Genomic DNA, 18131 nt, shown 5'->3' with positions numbered 1-18131 from the left:
CTGTTTAGTCCCTCTCTCCAATGAAAGGAAATACATCAAGGAAGGGTATGGGGCACAGGGGACACCTTTGTTTTGACTGAGAGAGCCCTAAGACCCTGATGCTTAGGACTCAGTTTCTGTCCTGATTACACAAGGATTTCATTCCTAGAATCTGAGTAAAAAAATGTTATATGAATTCATACCAATAACTGGATATCCTACTTGGCAGTAGAGTCACAGCCTCAGTTTTTCCATCTGTAAAATGCAAGTAATTACGCCTGCTACTAAGCAGAACTATTATTTTTTTTTACAGAATAATGAGATCAAGTCTATAAAACCACTTACAGTAACTCAGAGTAGACCTGTCTGAGAAGTATCAAGATTTATAAAGAGGGTATGTGTGTGTGTGTGTGTGTGTGTGTGTGTGTGTGAGGGGAGCTTTTGCCACTTTCCTAACATCGCAAAGGAAAAGTATAAATGCTAATTTAAAACAATCCAAATTAAAAAGGAAAATTCCTTCCCACCGCATATGCGTTAAGACATGAACGAGGGAGATAATTTTCTTAGCACAGCTTGGGACGGGGGGAAGCCCATATTTTGTATAGCATTTTATATTAATATATGCACACCCGGGAGGCAGAATTACGGATGTCCGAATTCACATCGTGTCCTGGGAGAATTCAGTAGCCTATTGAAAATGTCACTAAGAATGACCATTTAATAATGGGCTACTGCCGTAAGAACACAAAAGGCTTTCTGCTTCCTATGGCATCTGTGAATATAAAGTCTTTAAAGAGAACTATAAAACCTGTCCATTCCATAGTAATGGGCCCACCATTTACCAAGTCACAGAAAGTACTTGTACATTACTGTGTGATTGGCCGAGGTTTAGAACAAAGATTCGCAAGAAGGGATAAACGTCGTTTTCATTTCAAAAATTTGTTTGACAGTGTTGTTTTATGAAGAAGGGAACCTGAAATAAGAGCTAGAGACTCAGTAAACACTGATATTTCTGTCGTGGTTGTAAGTGGGAAAAGGATTATGCGGATTTGCTCTGATTAAATTACTTGGACAACTTCCTTAAGAGAAATGTGAAAATTTAGCAGCTGAAGCATCATTTAAGAGCAGGAGATCCACATGTTTGCTCCCTCCAGTACTTCTATCTGCTCCCAAAGGAGCAGAATTCACAGAAGTCAGAGGTCTAAGACCCATTTTCGGCTCCCAAATCGGCTCACGGGAGGGGTGCGGGGCACACTGGAGCAGTTCTTAAAGAATCCAGCAGAGGGCAGAAGTGCACAACCACAGCAGCCAGGCCAGCCCATTGGTCCTCAGAACAATGCATTTCTGAACAGCCATCAGGTTCTTGCATAACGAGTGTTATTCACTCTAGCTTTGGAAGACTTGACATATTTTCCAGGTGAGATATTTTAAAACGAGGATTCAAAACAAGTGACTGAACACATCATGATGGGATTGAAGTATTAAGCATGAGCTAGGTGCCAGCAGTCTTTCGCCAGCAGAGCTGCAGGATTCCTGAGGCATGCCCGGGAAATGGTATCTCCTCTCTACCCAGCCTCTGGGAACAGACCTGCCCTCTGCATCGGTTCTCCTTCGGTCCCTGCTTCTCTACATGCTGACTCGAAATACCCAGTGAGGGGCTCTGGGAAATAAGACGCTTGCGAGAGCACCCCACACCATTAAAGGCATGTTGCCTCAAATGAGTTTCAAGTCCATGCTTTTCGTCTTGGCACCAAAATGCCACTCCCACAGGGTTGGGACAGGACATGAGTGAGGCTTCCCTGGAACTGACTCTGAGACTCACCCTACAGACCTATGAATCCATTTAAGAGAAGAGCCAAAGTCAACTGACAAAACTCAACTCCTTAAGAATTATCTTCCTTATATAACTGATATATTCACTAGATGCTACTATCATCTGTATAATAAAAAACTAAACTCTTTAAGAATTACATTTATAACTGGCATATTCGCTATTACTGTTATGTACAATATTCACAATAAATATGATTGTGAAGAGGCTAGTAATTCACTTCAAGGCATGGGTTTTATATAAAACAAGAATTAACATGGAAATACTCATTCAACTCCCTTCTATGTTAACTCCTGATTTGCTAACAGGATTTAAGAAAATGGATAATCAACTGGTAAGTCGAACCCCATACAATTAGGACCCAAACCCTTCTTTTGAATAAACTTATGATTCCTCTGTCCTTGCATTTGGTTCACTAGTCACGGAGGGAAAATAGTAAGGTTGAAACCAAGGACTCCATCAACCAGCCTTCCCTTCAGTAAGACCGTTGATATCTTCTGATGCTCCTTTCCCCCTAATATCCTAGAAAGTTCTATTCTTCGGCAACTATGATCTTGCTTCTCACATAGACTAAAAGGGGAACCCTACAGTCCACTGAGAATAACCCTGGATTTGCCTGGCGGGCATGTGCAGCTGCGGTGAGGGGCGTGGGGGGCACGGAGGCGGGTGCTGCCTTGTACTTGAGTCTCTCAGCTTGAGTGGAGCGTTTCCTACCAAGGAAGAGCTGACGTCTCCACAATTTGGAGTCAGGGAACAGAGCGGGGCATTGTCAAGTCAATGGGTCTGCTCACAGGGAACTGGGAGGATCCTACGTTGTCTGGGCACTTTGGGAAGTCACCAGACACTTAGGGGGTGGCCTCAGTTTTCTCATCTGTAAAACAATCAATCAGGAGATGACTAAAGGAGCTCTAAAGCTCCGAGATGCTAGGATGCATCTAGCCCATCCCTTAGGACTATGAGAGCCGTGGTACCTTGGTACCTAAGGGTATCAGGCACTAATTAGAGAAGAGAGCTCTGTCTACTTGTCAACTGGGCAGAAACTGAGCAGAGTGCAGAGAGAGAGAGAGAGAGAGAGAGAGAGAGAGAGAGAGAGAGAGAGAGAGAGAGAGAGAGAATGTCAATATATGAGTAGAGGATTACTTTCGTTTGAATAGTCTCAGGTATTTTTGTGTTTTAGTGCTCTGAATAGGAATAGGAAAAAAAAAAGGTTAGTATTGACTGAAATGGCTACTTTTTTGTAAGGTCATTCCGGGTTAAGGACACATTTCAGTTGGCACACAGAGAAAGGTCTCACTGACATCAACCGTTTTCACAGGGCCGGCTGTCACTAGGAGACCCCGAGCGCCCTATAGCTGCGGCCGCGGGCTCGGCAGCCCTCTCTTCAGCTGTGCCCTGGCTCGAGAATCCTACAGTCTGCGGCTACCGCAAGCAAGGTCACTCATTCTAGACAGCTCAGACAAGGAGGAGGCAGAGGGCTGCGAGTACTGTACCTGGAACAGCCCGACAGCCTAAAGGAACGAGGAGGAGGAAAGCTCCCGAGAGGGGGGGTGGCACGCGGCCGGACCGCGGCCAGGGAAGTACCTGTGGGGATGAAGGCGGCGTGCTGCTGCAGCTGGGCGCTGGTCAGGGCCTGCTGGTAGTGCAGGACGCTGGGGCTGAAGACCGTGTTGGCCCCGTTGCTCTTTTCCAGGGCTTGTCTCTTTGGTAAAGGATGAAGAGCACCAGGAGGGAAGGCCTAGAAGGGAAGGGCGGGAGACGATATGGAGCAATCGGGGGCGGACCACCCTCTTCCTGGCGCACAGAGGTCATCACTCACAACATTCGGTTTCAAATCGGACAGCTAAGGAGGATGCCTCAGCCATGCAGCTTAATTTAAACAGCGGCAAATGTCAAATGAGTGAGGGTCTGTTACTGAGAGCGGAAGCATGATTTCTGTCACCCCAAACGGTAGCATCTCAACTCAGGAGGAGAAAAACTCTCAAGCAACAGCAACAACAAAAAAAAGGAAATGGCTTCGGCTTTTTTTTTTTTTTTAATAAATGAGTTACACTAGTCTAAGGGAGGGGGCGGGGAGGGGGAGGAAAGAAGCATTTGTGTTATTCTTAATACCTATTCTTTGCTCCAAGCTCAACGGCAATTTCTGGAATTTAATGGTTAACGCGAATTACAGTGAGCATTTGCTGAGCCCAATAATTTTAAATTTGCTTCACTCTTTTGGAAGAGGTATTAAAATTGGTTAGGATTAATTCCTTTGACATATTACACATGGAAATGAGATGGCTAAAGACCTTGTTCAATTTTCTCCATTAATCGATAATAAAATGATTGTTGGCAGCTAATATTTTACAAGTAATACAAATCTCTGATGGTTCTCTGTAAAGCTACATGCAAAGCGAAAGGTGAAAGGTCAAAGTACCAGGTCTACAGATGCTTCGAGAGGTCGCTTCATTGCTTTGGCAGTCGACTGAGTCTTTTAATAACAGGCAGCGAGCACATGATGGCAGTGGGCCAATGGGATTCAAGCGAATTAACATACAGGTAAACAGCAAGCAGAGGTGCATCATGGGAACGGCATTGCATTGTGGATAGGTGAGAAGGAAAAAAATATTCTGAATGCAATATACAACGTACAAAACACTAGGCATGCACAACAACAAAAATGTTCTCTAAAGAAATGAATATTACACCTTAAATTAGTATCGAAGCAAAAATGCATCTACTATACCTTAGTTAAAAGCATATAAGAGAGTAAAATATAGATGTTTGAAATTCAGGAAAGTTAATTAAAACAGCAGCTTGCATACACACCATAAGCATTTTTTTATATTGCTTCAGAAAAAAAAATGCAAAACTTTTAAGGGCTACTGGATTGAAGAACTTCTGATAAGTTAGTTTTCAAATATAAAATAATGTGTGCCAGAGCACGAGATCCAAGTTGAAAAAGGATATTTTCTTTCGCATGATAAAAATGATTTTTTATGACGATCTGGCCAAACAAAATGAAGTGGCAAAGTGAGACAAAAAATTCAGGCAAAAAAATATTCAAACACAAGATTATTGAGGTAAAACTGGGTTTGGATCTTAATTTTTTGTCTGAATCATGTGGATAATTGTCTCACTTTTTCTCTTCACTCTGTTAGTGTGGATCAGACAATGCAGAATAAGGTTTGCACTTCACGTGATTTGAATTTAAATAGTAAGTTTCTAAAATTTCCCACTTTGATTCATACTGTTTCTAATGACTAACTTATCATCCATTCTGTGTCCTCCACTACATTTGAAATTATAAATAAATTTATCTCAAGCAACTTACCAGATTACACTAAGAAAACACCCTTTTAAAAAGGCATTTTGTGTCCTTGGGTATCAAAATAATTTATACTGAATAATTCTGTTTGTACTCTTAGCTACGCTCAGTAGCCAACCCAATTAATGAGATGTGGAACTCTAGACTAGAACAAATAAAACAGCTAAAAATAGCAAACAGCTGAAAAATAGCAAAGAACTGCTTGAAATATGAGAGTAAAATATATCTTTAACTTATACCATTTCTTTTGGATAGATTGTTTCATTTAAACAGCTGAAATAATAACAAATATTGATTGATTTAGACCACAATGAAAAATTTTCCTACTCCTTAATAACTTTGGTTTAAAAAAATTAACAACTCTGTGATGGGATTCTGTGAAAATAAAGAAATTCAAAGGAATAGTTTCAATGCAAATAAAAAATGAAATACCCCTTTTCTATGTTTAGCACAATAAGTAAATCCCTAAGGTTTTGTCTGTTACAAAATGTAATATCCTTCAGTTCTAGATTAGGGATATGGCATTTGGTGGTAAACTTTCATCACTGAAAAGGAGACATCTTTTATGATGTTTTCCTCGGTAAATGAAGGGTTGATCACCTGAAGACATGGGTAAACTAGAAATGGGATGCAAAGGGCTGGAGGCAGAAGTGAGATTCAGAACAGCTAATGGAGAGAATGTTCTAGAATGAAGTCTTGACAGATGTCATCAATGAATGGAATTCCTTATCCCAAAGATCAAATTACGAACACTTAAAAATAAAACCCAGTGAACTCCACAATTGATGAAGCTTCCTTGGACTGGCTCTGTCTCTGTCCTCTAAGTTCCATGGCGCCTCTTTTGTTTAAGATGTTCTATTCCCCTGTAATTTACATGGATATGGCATGCAGATGACCTCATTTTAATGGAGTGTATGCTAATTACCTACTGTTCAAGAGCTTGTGCTCACACGGTATACTGGGAAGTCGAGTGGTTAAATGCATTGCCCTGCACTCAACATCCCGGATTCTTTCCTTCCCTTCATTCGTTCACTTTTTTTGGTGGTTACAGAGCAACCCTACCTGGGCCCCATCTTTTCTAACATGCTAACCAGGAGAGTGATTTAGGTTTCTAAAAGGCTGGGACTTCGGAACAAAATTTCCACATCACAAAGCATCTCTTAACGAAATCTCCAAGTAGCATAAGAAATATTAACTGTTTTCTCCCTAGGGTAATTGACCTGTGAGGTGAACATTCTCTCAACTGTCCTACCTTTGGTCATAATAGGGACACTGTCATAATCCAGAAATGCAAAGAAACGTCTTGCTCTGTGCTGAGCTGAGCAGCAAACAGCTTCCCACCCCAGGCCGGGGGTTTTCTTGCCTAGACGCAAACATCCTCACTCGGGGAAACCCTGAACCTGCATCTCACTGTCTGGCAAACTTCCCCTGTGAGGCACGTGCCTGGAATGTATGTTGAAAATCGGCATGCAAGAAGGATGCTCTGACATCAGATGGCCCAGACTTTCTGTCCTAGAGGACATCGTTTGACTTCTGGAACATGTTGGCCTACTCTGAAAGATTTCCGGTCTTCAAGGGACCTCCAAGGCCCCCGAGCCCGGTGCAACTTGGGAGTCTCTGTAGGGTCCACTGCTAAGACGCTCTTTTAATTGAGTCCCTGCCCTGGGCCTGAGAGTCAGCAGCCATTTTTTGGTCAGTTTCACTAATACTTTGGGACTTCTTCCCAGGGCTCTGGCTTGGGATGAGTACAATGATCCACCTTAAAAGCCACAAGGTTTTGTTTCTTGGTCTGATTCAATGAACTATGGGTTCATCCAGGCAACCCAGAAGCTTGGGGCAGGAGTTATAGGCCAAGACCAGATATGAGGGTCAGGAAACCATGAAGCCAACACGACGAGCTGCCCGCCTGCCGGCAGAAGCCAAGCGGGAACACGGGGAGGATGCGTCTTCTCCATCCTGGTGTGTTTTCTGGAACCACTGAAACTTAGCTAGCTCAGGGCAGCTGGTCCCGCTTCCTTTTCAAAATTCTCAGCTCCTTATTTTACCCCAGGGTTTGTGTGAGTGTATGCGTTAGCATGAATGTGTATGTGCATGCACACATTCACATGTATGTGAAGAAGGGGACCACATGCTTGCGAGCAGACATTCTCCATGCTTAAAAGACCAAAGAGAAGCACTGCCTGGTTTATTTCCACATTTGAAAAATTCTGGTGAGAAGGATGCCTCTCTCTTAAGTGTTCTTATAAAAGAATTTAAGGTCCTTGAGGAAAATATAAGTTTCTCTCTCTCTCTCTCTCTCTCTCTCTCTCTCTCTCTCTTTCTCTCTTTCTGTCTCTCTGTCTCTCTCTCTCGGGGAATAAAAAGCCTTAAATTCAGTTTCAGGGGCCAATTAATCAAAAGAAGGCAAGATCCCCAGACAGTAATGCCAACTGCCCTCCAGGGCTTCTCCGCCTTTAGCTATGGACCCCATAGGTGGGTGGCATATTAATATCTTGTGACTGAACTCATCACCTCATCTGTTCTTTCAGAGGAGTAAAGAAAACACCAGCTTTCCCTTCCCTGCACTGAGTAGCAAAACTTGATCCACACGCAGCCATGCTGGTTCCCAATGAGCCTGTCTCTAGCGGAAAAGACAGGACACATTTCCCAATTTCCCAATTGTCCTGTGCTGCTGTCAGAGGAATTGTTTTTGTTCTCAAACCCCATTCCTTTGGGTAGCCTTTACCTCTCACTACTCTGCAAGATTCCCTGAAGTAGGAGAACTCCAACTCGGGGCGTAGTGAAACAATCCAGGAACCTATGGTAACGGACCAGCTACACGTTCCCCCTAAAGTTCTGCATCTCCATGAGTCTACTGGGAACATCTAGGGAAGACCCCAGAGAAGAAAACCCTCCGGACTCAAAGAGACAAGGCTGACGAATGGCTGGCTTGTGTACAGGGCCATTTCCCTCTCCTCCGGCCACCATCCCAGGCCATCTGCCCTTGACATCTGAGGTGCAGTGTTCCCGCCTCAAATAGTTATTGATTGTCCTGTCACAACAGGCACTTTCAGGAAGCAGAGAGATAAAAGATCGATGCAGAGATACATTCAGGGCCCAGCCATGGGTCACTGTGAATACTGAGGGAAGGTTGCACAAATGGGTCTTTGGGGGGTAGCGATTCATTTTCTCAAAATTTCCAGAACCTTCTCTCATTGCCCATGGCGTGAGCTGGCCATGGTGCCCTGGCACAGCCAACCATGGGATCCTATTCCTCTGACCACAGAGACATTCGTCAAAATGACCTTTCCCTGTGTGGCCTTCCAACGGGAGCGGATAGGGGACATACTGTCTTCTCTTTTGACAAAGACGTAAGGAAGTGTGTCTCCGGCTGTCTCAAGCCATGCTCGGTGAGGTATGGAGAAGCTGGTCTTGGAGAGGGAATCCATCTGCCTTGGGAAGGGAAAGAGGTTTGCTGGGTTTCCCATCTTGGGTTCAGCCTCCCTGGGGACCTCTTTCACCTTTACTCTCTTAGAAGCAGACGGAAGGAGGCAAGATTGACTCGCGTGCAATTTGTTCACTTACGCTACTTGGGTTGGGGTTTTGTCTCAGCAACCACTGATCACGAGCCTCAGTGGCATCTCTATTAGTTCTAAAGGAAAATACCTTCATTCTGCCCAACTATCAGTCAACACTCCTACCAAGATATATTGGGGTTGAATTTTTTTTTTTTGGGTCACACCTAGCAATGCACAGGGATTACTCCTGGCTCTGCACTCAGGAATTACTCTTGGCAGTGCTCAGGGGACCATATGGGATGCTGGGAATTGAACCCGGGTTGGCCACGTGTATGACAAACGCCCTACCCCCTATGCTATGGCTCCAGCCCCTGGGGTTGACTTTAAACAGGTGACAAATCCTTCTTTTTTTTTTTTTCCTTCTGGTAGAATGAGATCTTCATGAAATGTTCCGTCATTTCATGGGCTCGACACTGGAACAACGGATAAAAGATCTCATGCGGTCTTTGTAAACTTTCCCTTCTCATAAACTTGGGAGTCATTCTTTTCCTCTCGGTTCTTCCTGCCTTTCCCTTTCCCCTTCAGCTTTGAAAAACATTGTTTTATTAGAAAACAGAAAGAAGGGGGTTGGATAATCGGTTTTGAAAAACACTGTATAATAGTTTTGAAAGACAGTGTTTTATTTGGAAACAAAAAAGGGGGAGTTTGTTTTCTATCATCGCTCAGGGGAAGGGCGTACAGCCCCAGATACAGAAGACCTCATACTCAGGAGTACTGGAGGGATGAAGATCACGTGGAAACAACGGACGTGAGAGCTTCTAGAAACAGTGAAGGGGGGCCTGGTGCTCAAGAACTGAGCAGGAACTTAAGAACGGGCAGGTCAGCGTGTCCACACTCCCAGAGGGCCCAGCCCTGGGCCTTTCTCTAGTGTTCTTGCTGCTAGGGCCAGACCAAGTCTTTGGGGACAGGGGTGGAAACAAAGGCTGGGTGGTCACAGCCACTCTTGCACTTCGAGCAGCTACCACTGAGGCTGGGTCTTCAACTCTCCCTTTCATTCCGGAAGTCTGAGCTGTCCATCACCAGTGCTTCATGCCCACCTTGGCCCTTTATTCGCTGCCCCCTTGGAAGCCCTTGGCCTAGCGGGTGTGTCCTGCTCACGGCAGGTCTCCTGATGTGCTTCGCAGGCATCAAGGAGTGTCCAGTGTCCACCCTAGAGGCCCGGGTCTAGGAAAATCCTGAGACCTCGGACTGAGACACAATGAATGCAAGACTCCTACTGCCCATCTGGTCACTTCCCAGTCTGGCTACGCACAGGGAATCAAGAGTTCAAAAGCCACTGCCAGGCCACGGCCAGACCCTCCGGGAGGAAACTGGGATTCTAAACTGGGGCAGGTTCTAGCGTGTGGCCGAGCGGGAGGGCCAGCGGGCACCGCTCGGTGCTTGTGTGTGGCTGGGAGGGGGAGTTTCAAGTTCCGACTGTGACTTCCCGGCCCACAGGTGTCTGAAGATTCCAGAGCGATCAAAACCTCCCAGACATCCAAACACGGTGACATGGTGAAAGGGTGGCAGCCTGCAAGGGACAGTGCGGAGACTGGGGAGAGGGAAGGCTGGGCCCCAGGTCCAACAACGGTCCCGTTTCTGTCAGCTTTAAGTCTCCTGGCCTGCCTCACTGCTGGGTGTGTGTGTGTGTGTGTGTGTGTGTGTGTGTGTGTGTGTGTGTGTGTGTGTGTGTGTGTGTAGCCGGAAGCTTGGCCTGCCTCACTGCTGGGTTTGTGTGTGTGTGTATGTGTGTGTGTCTGTCTGTCTGTCTGGGTGTGTGTGTGTTTGTGTGTGTGTGTGTGTGTAGCCGGAAGCTTGGCCTGCCTCACTGCTGGGTTTGTGTGTGTGTGTGTCTGTCTCTCTGTCTGTCTCTGTGTATGTGTGTTTGTGTGTGTGTGTGTGTGAGAAACAGGAGAGAAGGCAAGAGGTGGCTGATCCTGAAGGCGCCCCTGACTATCACCCGTGGCTCGTGGGTGGGTGTTGCTTGGACCCCTCCGCGGTAGGTGAACTGTAGGTCCTGTCGCCCTCTGGGGGGAGGGGCCTTTAGCCTGTTTCCTCTCCCCCCCCCCCAGCCCCGGATGTCCCCACCCGGGGGCTGCCTGCTAGCCGGAGGGGGCGCCCAGCACGCGCCTCCGGGGGTCCCTCTGCTGAACCTCAGGGATTGACTTATTGTGCTGAAGAAGGGAAGGAGGAGGAGGAGGAGGGGGCGTGGGGGAGGGACAAAACCACAAAACAAAACAAAAAGGGGGAGAACCACAAGGGAACTTGGCAGCGGAGCAGCGGGTCAGCAGCCTTTCCTAGTCGGCGGGGTGTGGGGGCCCGGCTCCCCCCGCCGTGGGGGCGCCCCGCGGGAAGGCGCGCGGCGGGCTGGCCCCACTTACCATGACAGTGGCCGCGGCCGCGGCTGCCTGGGCGGCCACCGCCGCTTGGTTGGCTTGGTGCTGCGCAGCTTTGATTTTGGCCTGCAAGTGTGCAGGAGGGTGAAAATATTTGCATTTCTCCCTCATGCAACGCCCCTTTATGTAATCCATACAAACGGTTACGGTGTTGTCGTTTGTGTCGATCATGGTGCTGTCTGCGGGGTGTGCAAAGCGGCAGTCGGTCTCTCCGCGGGCACAGTTGCCTCGCTGGAACTCCCTGCAGACCTGCGGGACACGGAGCACAGGGGCAGCGATGCAGGGGGGGCCGCAGCCCCGCGCCCCCACCCCGGCCGGACCCAAGCCCAGGGCAACCGAGGCTGGGGTTCCCTCTCGCCTTCATTCTCACACCACACACACCAGCAACAAAGTTTCCACTGGCCCTGAGTGACACACACAGACACACACTAGCAACAAAGTTTCCACTGGCCCTGAGTGACACACAGGACACACACCAGCAACAAAGTTTCCACTGGCCCTGGGTGGTCTCACACAGACACACACAGACACACACACTCACAGACACACACACACCAGCAACAGTTTCCACTGGCCCTGGGTGACACACACACACACACACACACACACACACCAGCAACAAAGTTTCCACTGGCCCTGGGTGGTCTCACACAGACACACTCACACACACACACACCAGCAACAAAGTTTCCACTGGTCCTGGGTGATACACACAGATAGACACACACTCACACACACACCAGCAACAAAGTTTCCACTGGTCCTGGGTGGTCTCACACACACACAGACACACACACAGACAGACACACACAGACACACACGTCCCACTCCAACAATAAAGATTCCACTGTCCCTGGGTGGTCACACATATGTATAATCTCCAACTGTTTTCATAATAATCTGGCTATATGCACAAATAATAATCATTACACACACACCAGCAACAAAATTTCAACTGTCCCTGGGTGGTCTCTCTCTCTCTCTCTCTCTCTCTCTCTCTCTCTCTCTCTCTCTCTCACACACACACACACACACATACACACACACACACACACGCAACAAACTTTCCATTGCCCCTGGGTGGTCACCTGTATAATCTCCCAGTGTTTCCATAATAATCTGGTATATGCACAAACAATAATCATCACCCGGATACATGCATGTATAATTTGCATCTGCGCATATGTATTTTGGTTATCCAGAGACATGTATGTTCATGCACATATCTACACAGGCTCCGATTCCCCACTCGAAGACGCTACAGGCTTCTGAGTGTCTTATAGACTCGGCTTCCCGACCACAGGCAGACACCTCCAGAAACAACTGGGCGTGGGGATGACAGGTGCGTTCTGTGAGAGCGAGAGGAGGAGGAGGGAGGAACCTGAGGGCGCCCGCTTCCTCCTGGGTCCCCCCGGGATACACAGATAACTTGTACAAATCAGAGGAACGAGGATATCAAAGACATCCCCAAACTTTTCGCTTGCTATTTCTGACAGCCGAGAAGGATGACAACTGAAGGGTAAGGAGGAGAGAAATGTGGGTAGAGATAGGGGAAAGAAACAAATGGCAGGAAAAGTGGGATAGAATTCAAAGCCTGATCTATGGGTTCTTTTTTTATTCTTTAATCCTTAGCTATTCTGAAATCTCAAGTCACTAGAATGTTCCATCCTCTGAGAATTATGGGAGACCAGGAGTGTACGGAATAACATGTTTTCCTTAGGACTTAAAAGAGATTTCTTCATCCTGCATTAATTTTTAAGAACCTAAAATAACACATAACAGATACATATTTGGGACCTCTTTATAAATATCATAAACGGGGATGAAAATTTTTAGTATAATAAGTTAAATTCTATTTTTCTTACACAAAGGCTCTAACGGAGTGGACGTGTTTCTGTGGGGCCCACAGCATCCGTAGCCACGTCATAAGAGAGGCCCCAGGTCTGACCTTCAAACCTTTGAGAAGGTCAAATGGACTTGGGGAATGAAGTTTCACCCACCGGGAGCCAAGCAAATTGGAAGAGTAAACAGATAAATCACAAATTTGTTAATTGTTTCCTCATACTGTGGCTCGAAGCCAGCACTCCATATTTAGTTCATAAAATGTACGAGATGAAAATTACTGAGATGTTCCCACAGATTCCGAGGAGGCCTTCGGCCCTCGCTGGCCCCGCGCCAGGCTGTGGGCTCCCTTCGCCAAGGGCCGGGGCAGGGCTGGGTGCAGCCGCCTTCATCCCTGGATGGAAATGAGTCGAAAGCTGCTCTGCTAAAGTCACTATGAATCATCTTTTGCATCTGTCTTTGTCTCCCGGTCCTGCTGGGAAGGACGATTTGTTCCCCAGGACGCTGGTTTCATTTGTTTTCTGAAGCACAGTCACGTACTGTGCAGTAACGCCCTGTGGATCCAGCAGGGGGAGCCCTACACACTCTTGCAGACAAATTCTCAAACAGGAGTTCTTCAGATTTATTATTATTATTATTATTATTATTATTATTATTATTATTATTTCCGTCCCTCTTGGAGATACCAGCAAGCTACTGAGAGTATCCCGCCCGCACGGCAGAGCCCGGAAAGCTCCCTGTGGCGTATTCAATATGCTAAAAACAGTTAAAAGTCTCATAATGGAGACGTTACTGGTGCCCGCTCGAACAAATCGATGAACAAGGGGACGACAGTGCTACAGTGCTATTATTATTATTATTATTGCCCCAACTGGGGAACTCTAGCTATTCCAGAATGAAGTTGATCTCAGGGAACAGTGGTTTATTCCCCCTCAATATTGATGCGGGGAGGGGAACTTAAAAGCACATTAAAAGAACGTTCTGGAATAAGCCAAAATAAAGCACAGCACACATCCTAACTAACCATGTGGATGAATCAATCGACAGTGGAATTAAAAGAGCCCTCTGAAAAAAGCTATCAGATTCTTAACACATCTTCCAGAAGATAGGAGTAAGGAAAAATGAAGTAATCCTCTAATTGATCCGAGAGAAATTTTATTCAATAAAACATGGTATAAAAACATAGTTCTTATTGATTCGTGGTGTTGGATCATCGCTAATGATCTTGTTGTAAGTTTATATATTTACAACTGAATTTGGTACTCGAATTTAACTTAGCGAAAATACCTCAGTCGGGTGCTGAGAAAGTACAGGGGTGCCATGCGTGTGGTTCAGCATCCCTAGCCCTGAGCACAGACCCAGGAGTAAATCCTGAGCTCTGCCAGGCATGGTCCATCCAACTCCCCTCCCCACCCCCCAAAATAATCCGAAAATATCTCAACTGATAACCCAATTTGCCTAGCCTCCATCCCCTTCTTATTCACAACAGGAGGACTGATCTTTGGCAACAAGACGGAGCAGCTGGATGGAGCAGCTGGATTCATTCTTAAAATACTGAAGGATGAGCCCTTCTCACTCCCACCTCTGTCACTGACTGTGACCCACTGTCCTGATCTATCCATTCCTAGACCTTTCCAGGCTCCAGCAAAGATGAATGCTTGGCAGTACTGGTGGCCTCTGGGGGCCACTGCCATGGTCTCTTTAATGATTGATTCCATGTTCCCTTGGTTGTTACATATTTTTTTTTCCCTGAACAAACATTCCATGCAACTGACTTTTGTTTGTTTTAAACGTATTCTATTCCCACAGATGAATGTCCTTTATACTTGCATTCAAAGCAAAGTGTTACAAGGAAAGAGAGGAGAGAGAAGTGTGTGTGTGAGAGAGAGAGAGGGGGAGAGAGAGAGAGAGAGAGAGAGAGAGAGAGAAAGAGAGGGAGGGAGAAAATACAATACACGTGGTTGTTTTTGAGACCGAACTAGCACCTCTCAAGCATTCACTTACATCTAAGTACACTTCTACCACTAACGCATGTCGAGCCACAAACATAATGGAAGTACCTCCAGTTTGTCCGTCCTGAGAAGTTTCTGAGTTGCAGTTGAGCCCGGGACAGTGACAGGTGGACTTCCGGGAACAATGACAGGTGTGGTGGGTAGAATTTCCGTGGGCACTAACCCAACTCCAGGGGTTACAGGTGCTAAGTAAGGAGCAAAGCTAATCGCCGTATTTGTCCCTATTGCGGGACCTACAGGAAAAGTGGGCTGTTAAGGGAAAATAACAGGAAAAAGGTTCATTTAGAATGAAACTATACAACATCACCACCGAGTGTCAGCTGAACAAAACGTCCCCATCATAAACAAGACTTACTGTGGGAGTGTGACCTGCGGAAATTTATTAACCTTCCCCCTTTCTTGTTTTGCTTATTACTCAAAGTTAAATCCATAAATGTCTTGCCTTTGCCAAACCGTGCGACAACCATATGAGAGAACATCATGGAAATCCTGTCACGGGGACTTGGGAGATGTTTATTCTTAGGAAAGCGTTCTTCAGAAAAGAAAATGCTTTTCACTCTAATTCTTCTCATTCTGCACAACTGGAAGAACCCTTGAAAGTGAGACTAATAAATACTGACTCAATCTTTGTTTTTTTCCCACATGTCTCTCAAAGGGACCGGGAAGGAAAAAGACCTTGATTTAGAGCATGGGTTTTCAAGTTACCAAGCATTTACATTTTACTAAGTGCAGATTACTGAGATTCTAATTTGCTTACATTTGCCCGCACATTCCCCTGTTCTACTGAAATCTGGTACTCCTCCAAATTCACATACAGTTTTCCTTTTGACCAACATTCTCTCTCTCCCTCTCTAGCTCACCGTTGTCTGGCTCCATCTCTGCCTTCGTTAAAGGTAGGACGGAAGAGCTTGAACTTTCCATTGGCCAATTTTTCAACTGGCCTGAAGAGTTAGCTTGGGTTCACAAATGATGAAAGTTAGATTGGGTTTACCATGATGAAAGCATAGCATATCATAGGAAAAAAAATTTTTTTATCACTGCCTTCTGTATCAAAAATAAGAACAACTATGCTGGGTGGTGATGAGATGACTCATTTTAAGGTTCCACTTTTTAAAGTTTTTTTCTGTTGCTAGAATGAGCAGATGTCATTGGGCTACACTAGCACTCGACAGGGACAAATGGAGACGTTACTGGCGCCTGCTCGAGCAAATTGAAGATCAACAGAATGACAAGTGATACAAGTGATACTTTTTAAAAATGCTTTTCAAGAAGGAAACGCACACTGAAGTGGGCAAACTTGTTTCACGTTTAAAAAACAAAAGTTGAATATTTAAGTGCTGAATAACAACTTTTTTCTCTTAATATATAAAACTTTTTTCATGAAAGAAAAATGGTTTGACATTCTAAACATTAGGGTTAGAATGCATTAAGTCAGTATGAGTTTGCTGATAGAACCAGAGAAAACAGTATCTTGAAAATGTCTGAAAGATTTCAGGAATGAATGAATGAAAATAATTGGTTATAATAAAGTAAACACAAAGGTTATTTTAAAATTTTCATCTATTACTGCAGTGTACCAACGCAAACTTTGTAAAATGATATTTGGGTTTTTGCTATGGTTGAGGAGAGCAACTTTTTTCATAGAATTTCACGCTGAATTTATCCTGACCGGCTTTTTTAATAAAAAAAAAATAGAGGATGTCTTTTAATTATTATTCAGGCCAGTTTTCAGATATTTTCAATCACATATTAATGCAATTTGCTAGCACCAGACTAAGCTGTCAGCCGTGTCCTGTTCCTGCTCTATTTATACATCACAGGGAACATTCTTGTTGTCTATTTATGGCTCTGAATCAGTTGCGGAACATATGGGAAAAATAACAACCCATGTTTATTAAACAATCTTTTTTGTTTACAGCAATAACAGAAAAATATCTCCTATAAATGATCATGTTAGGAAACAGTGAGTTATCTACAGCTCGTGCAGAGGGCTCTTGGGAGAGCCTGAAAGTCTTTACTGAAGTGGCTTGGAGGCTGCCAGAGGTGACCCGGTGGTCTGCCCAGACCTCTGCTCCGTGCCCATAAGGAGGTCTCCAGATCTTCATGGCACAGACATAAATTCACTTCAGGAGAAAGTTGCAATCTGAGGCCATCAACATGGGGAACTGATGGCAGTTAGCATTCTTTTCTCCCCTGGTGCCCTGCAAAATTTTATGTGTATGTTTTCCATTTTCAGTCCAGTGGAGGCATAATTACAGCAAGTTGTGGTTTTTCAATAATGATAGCTCTTATAATTTAGCCCTATTTGAAAAAAATGGCAAGTAATTTCAATGTAAGGGTAATTTTGATGTAAGGACTCTATCAGCATTAAAAATCTCAATTCTGATAGCTCATAAATCATAACAGATCAGGGACTCAAAGAACCTGAGAGAACATACGTGCCTGAGGGGGATTGTGAGTTCGGACTGATTCTGAATACATTTAGGCAAGAGACTTGAAGTGGGCATTCAAAAAAAAAAAATCGACTACAGCATCTGGTTTGTAGCCAAGTTGAGGATCACTGTCAAAGATAAGACGTGAAAATATATATTTTTCAAAAATACTTGTACTAAAGGTATAATTTAACCCAGAGGCGAATCATCAAGTAAACAGTAAGAGTTAAAGAGTCCTTCTCCACAGCTCAAATTCCCAGTCCTTGTTTCCACAGATCTATTCAAAGCCTGGGTCAGTTCGATGACATCAATAGAGGCTTAACCTTGACTGTCAGCAGCGTATCAGATCCTCGAAACGCATTTCCTAAACACTTTTTGGGTATCAGTTTTGGGTACGACAAGTTTTCCTTGAGTAAAAATGTACGTGTTCGTTTAACGTCACGAGCGAACATGAACCCTGTTCTCTGTCAATAATGGAAGAGTCACATGGAGAGGGAATTAGCTAAAAGCAAAAACCGTTTTGAGGCTGAGAGAGGACTGCGTTCACAGGCATCACCCTGGCATTTACTCATTTCTGTCCCGGGCAGAAACAAACCTCCCTGAGCTTTGTGTGATCATCAGCAGGTGAAAATTAGAAGGACCAGCTCAGAGAGGGGAGTTAAGAGACGCTATTTCTCTCTTCCATCCTGGTCAGTGAATCGCTGCTCTGTCAACATTTGCACAAACACGCCTTTTTTCCTCAAAAAAATATTCACTGATTTTCATGTCATCCGCGTAGTTAAATGACAAGAGATTT

At 45.1% G+C, this 18131-nt stretch overlaps 1 protein-coding gene across 9 annotated transcripts in view; it reads right to left on the bottom strand.

Annotated features, from left to right (window-relative positions):
• The window catches only part of MBNL2 (muscleblind like splicing regulator 2), a 168802-nt gene that overhangs the window by 30125 nt on the left and 120546 nt on the right, over positions 1-18131 (bottom strand). For 5 of the 9 annotated variants that reach the window (XM_055130866.1, XM_055130854.1, XM_055130882.1 and 2 more), the window contains exons 4-7: positions 14952-15152; positions 11035-11298; positions 4227-4280; positions 3392-3545 (exon numbers count right to left, since the gene is read on the bottom strand). In XM_055130866.1, the coding sequence (XP_054986841.1) occupies positions 3392-3545; positions 4227-4280; positions 11035-11298; positions 14952-15152 (673 nt within the window). The remainder of the gene's footprint in view (positions 1-3391; positions 3546-4226; positions 4281-11034; positions 11299-14951; positions 15153-18131) is intronic. The other 4 variants (XM_004614036.2, XM_004614035.3, XM_055130907.1 and 1 more) reach the window with 1 other exon arrangement.

This window comes from Sorex araneus, chromosome 1 (genome assembly GCF_027595985.1).
Source record: "Sorex araneus isolate mSorAra2 chromosome 1, mSorAra2.pri, whole genome shotgun sequence".
Lineage (NCBI taxonomy): Eukaryota > Metazoa > Chordata > Mammalia > Eulipotyphla > Soricidae > Sorex > Sorex araneus.
This window is presented reverse-complemented; position numbering and strand designations above follow the sequence as displayed.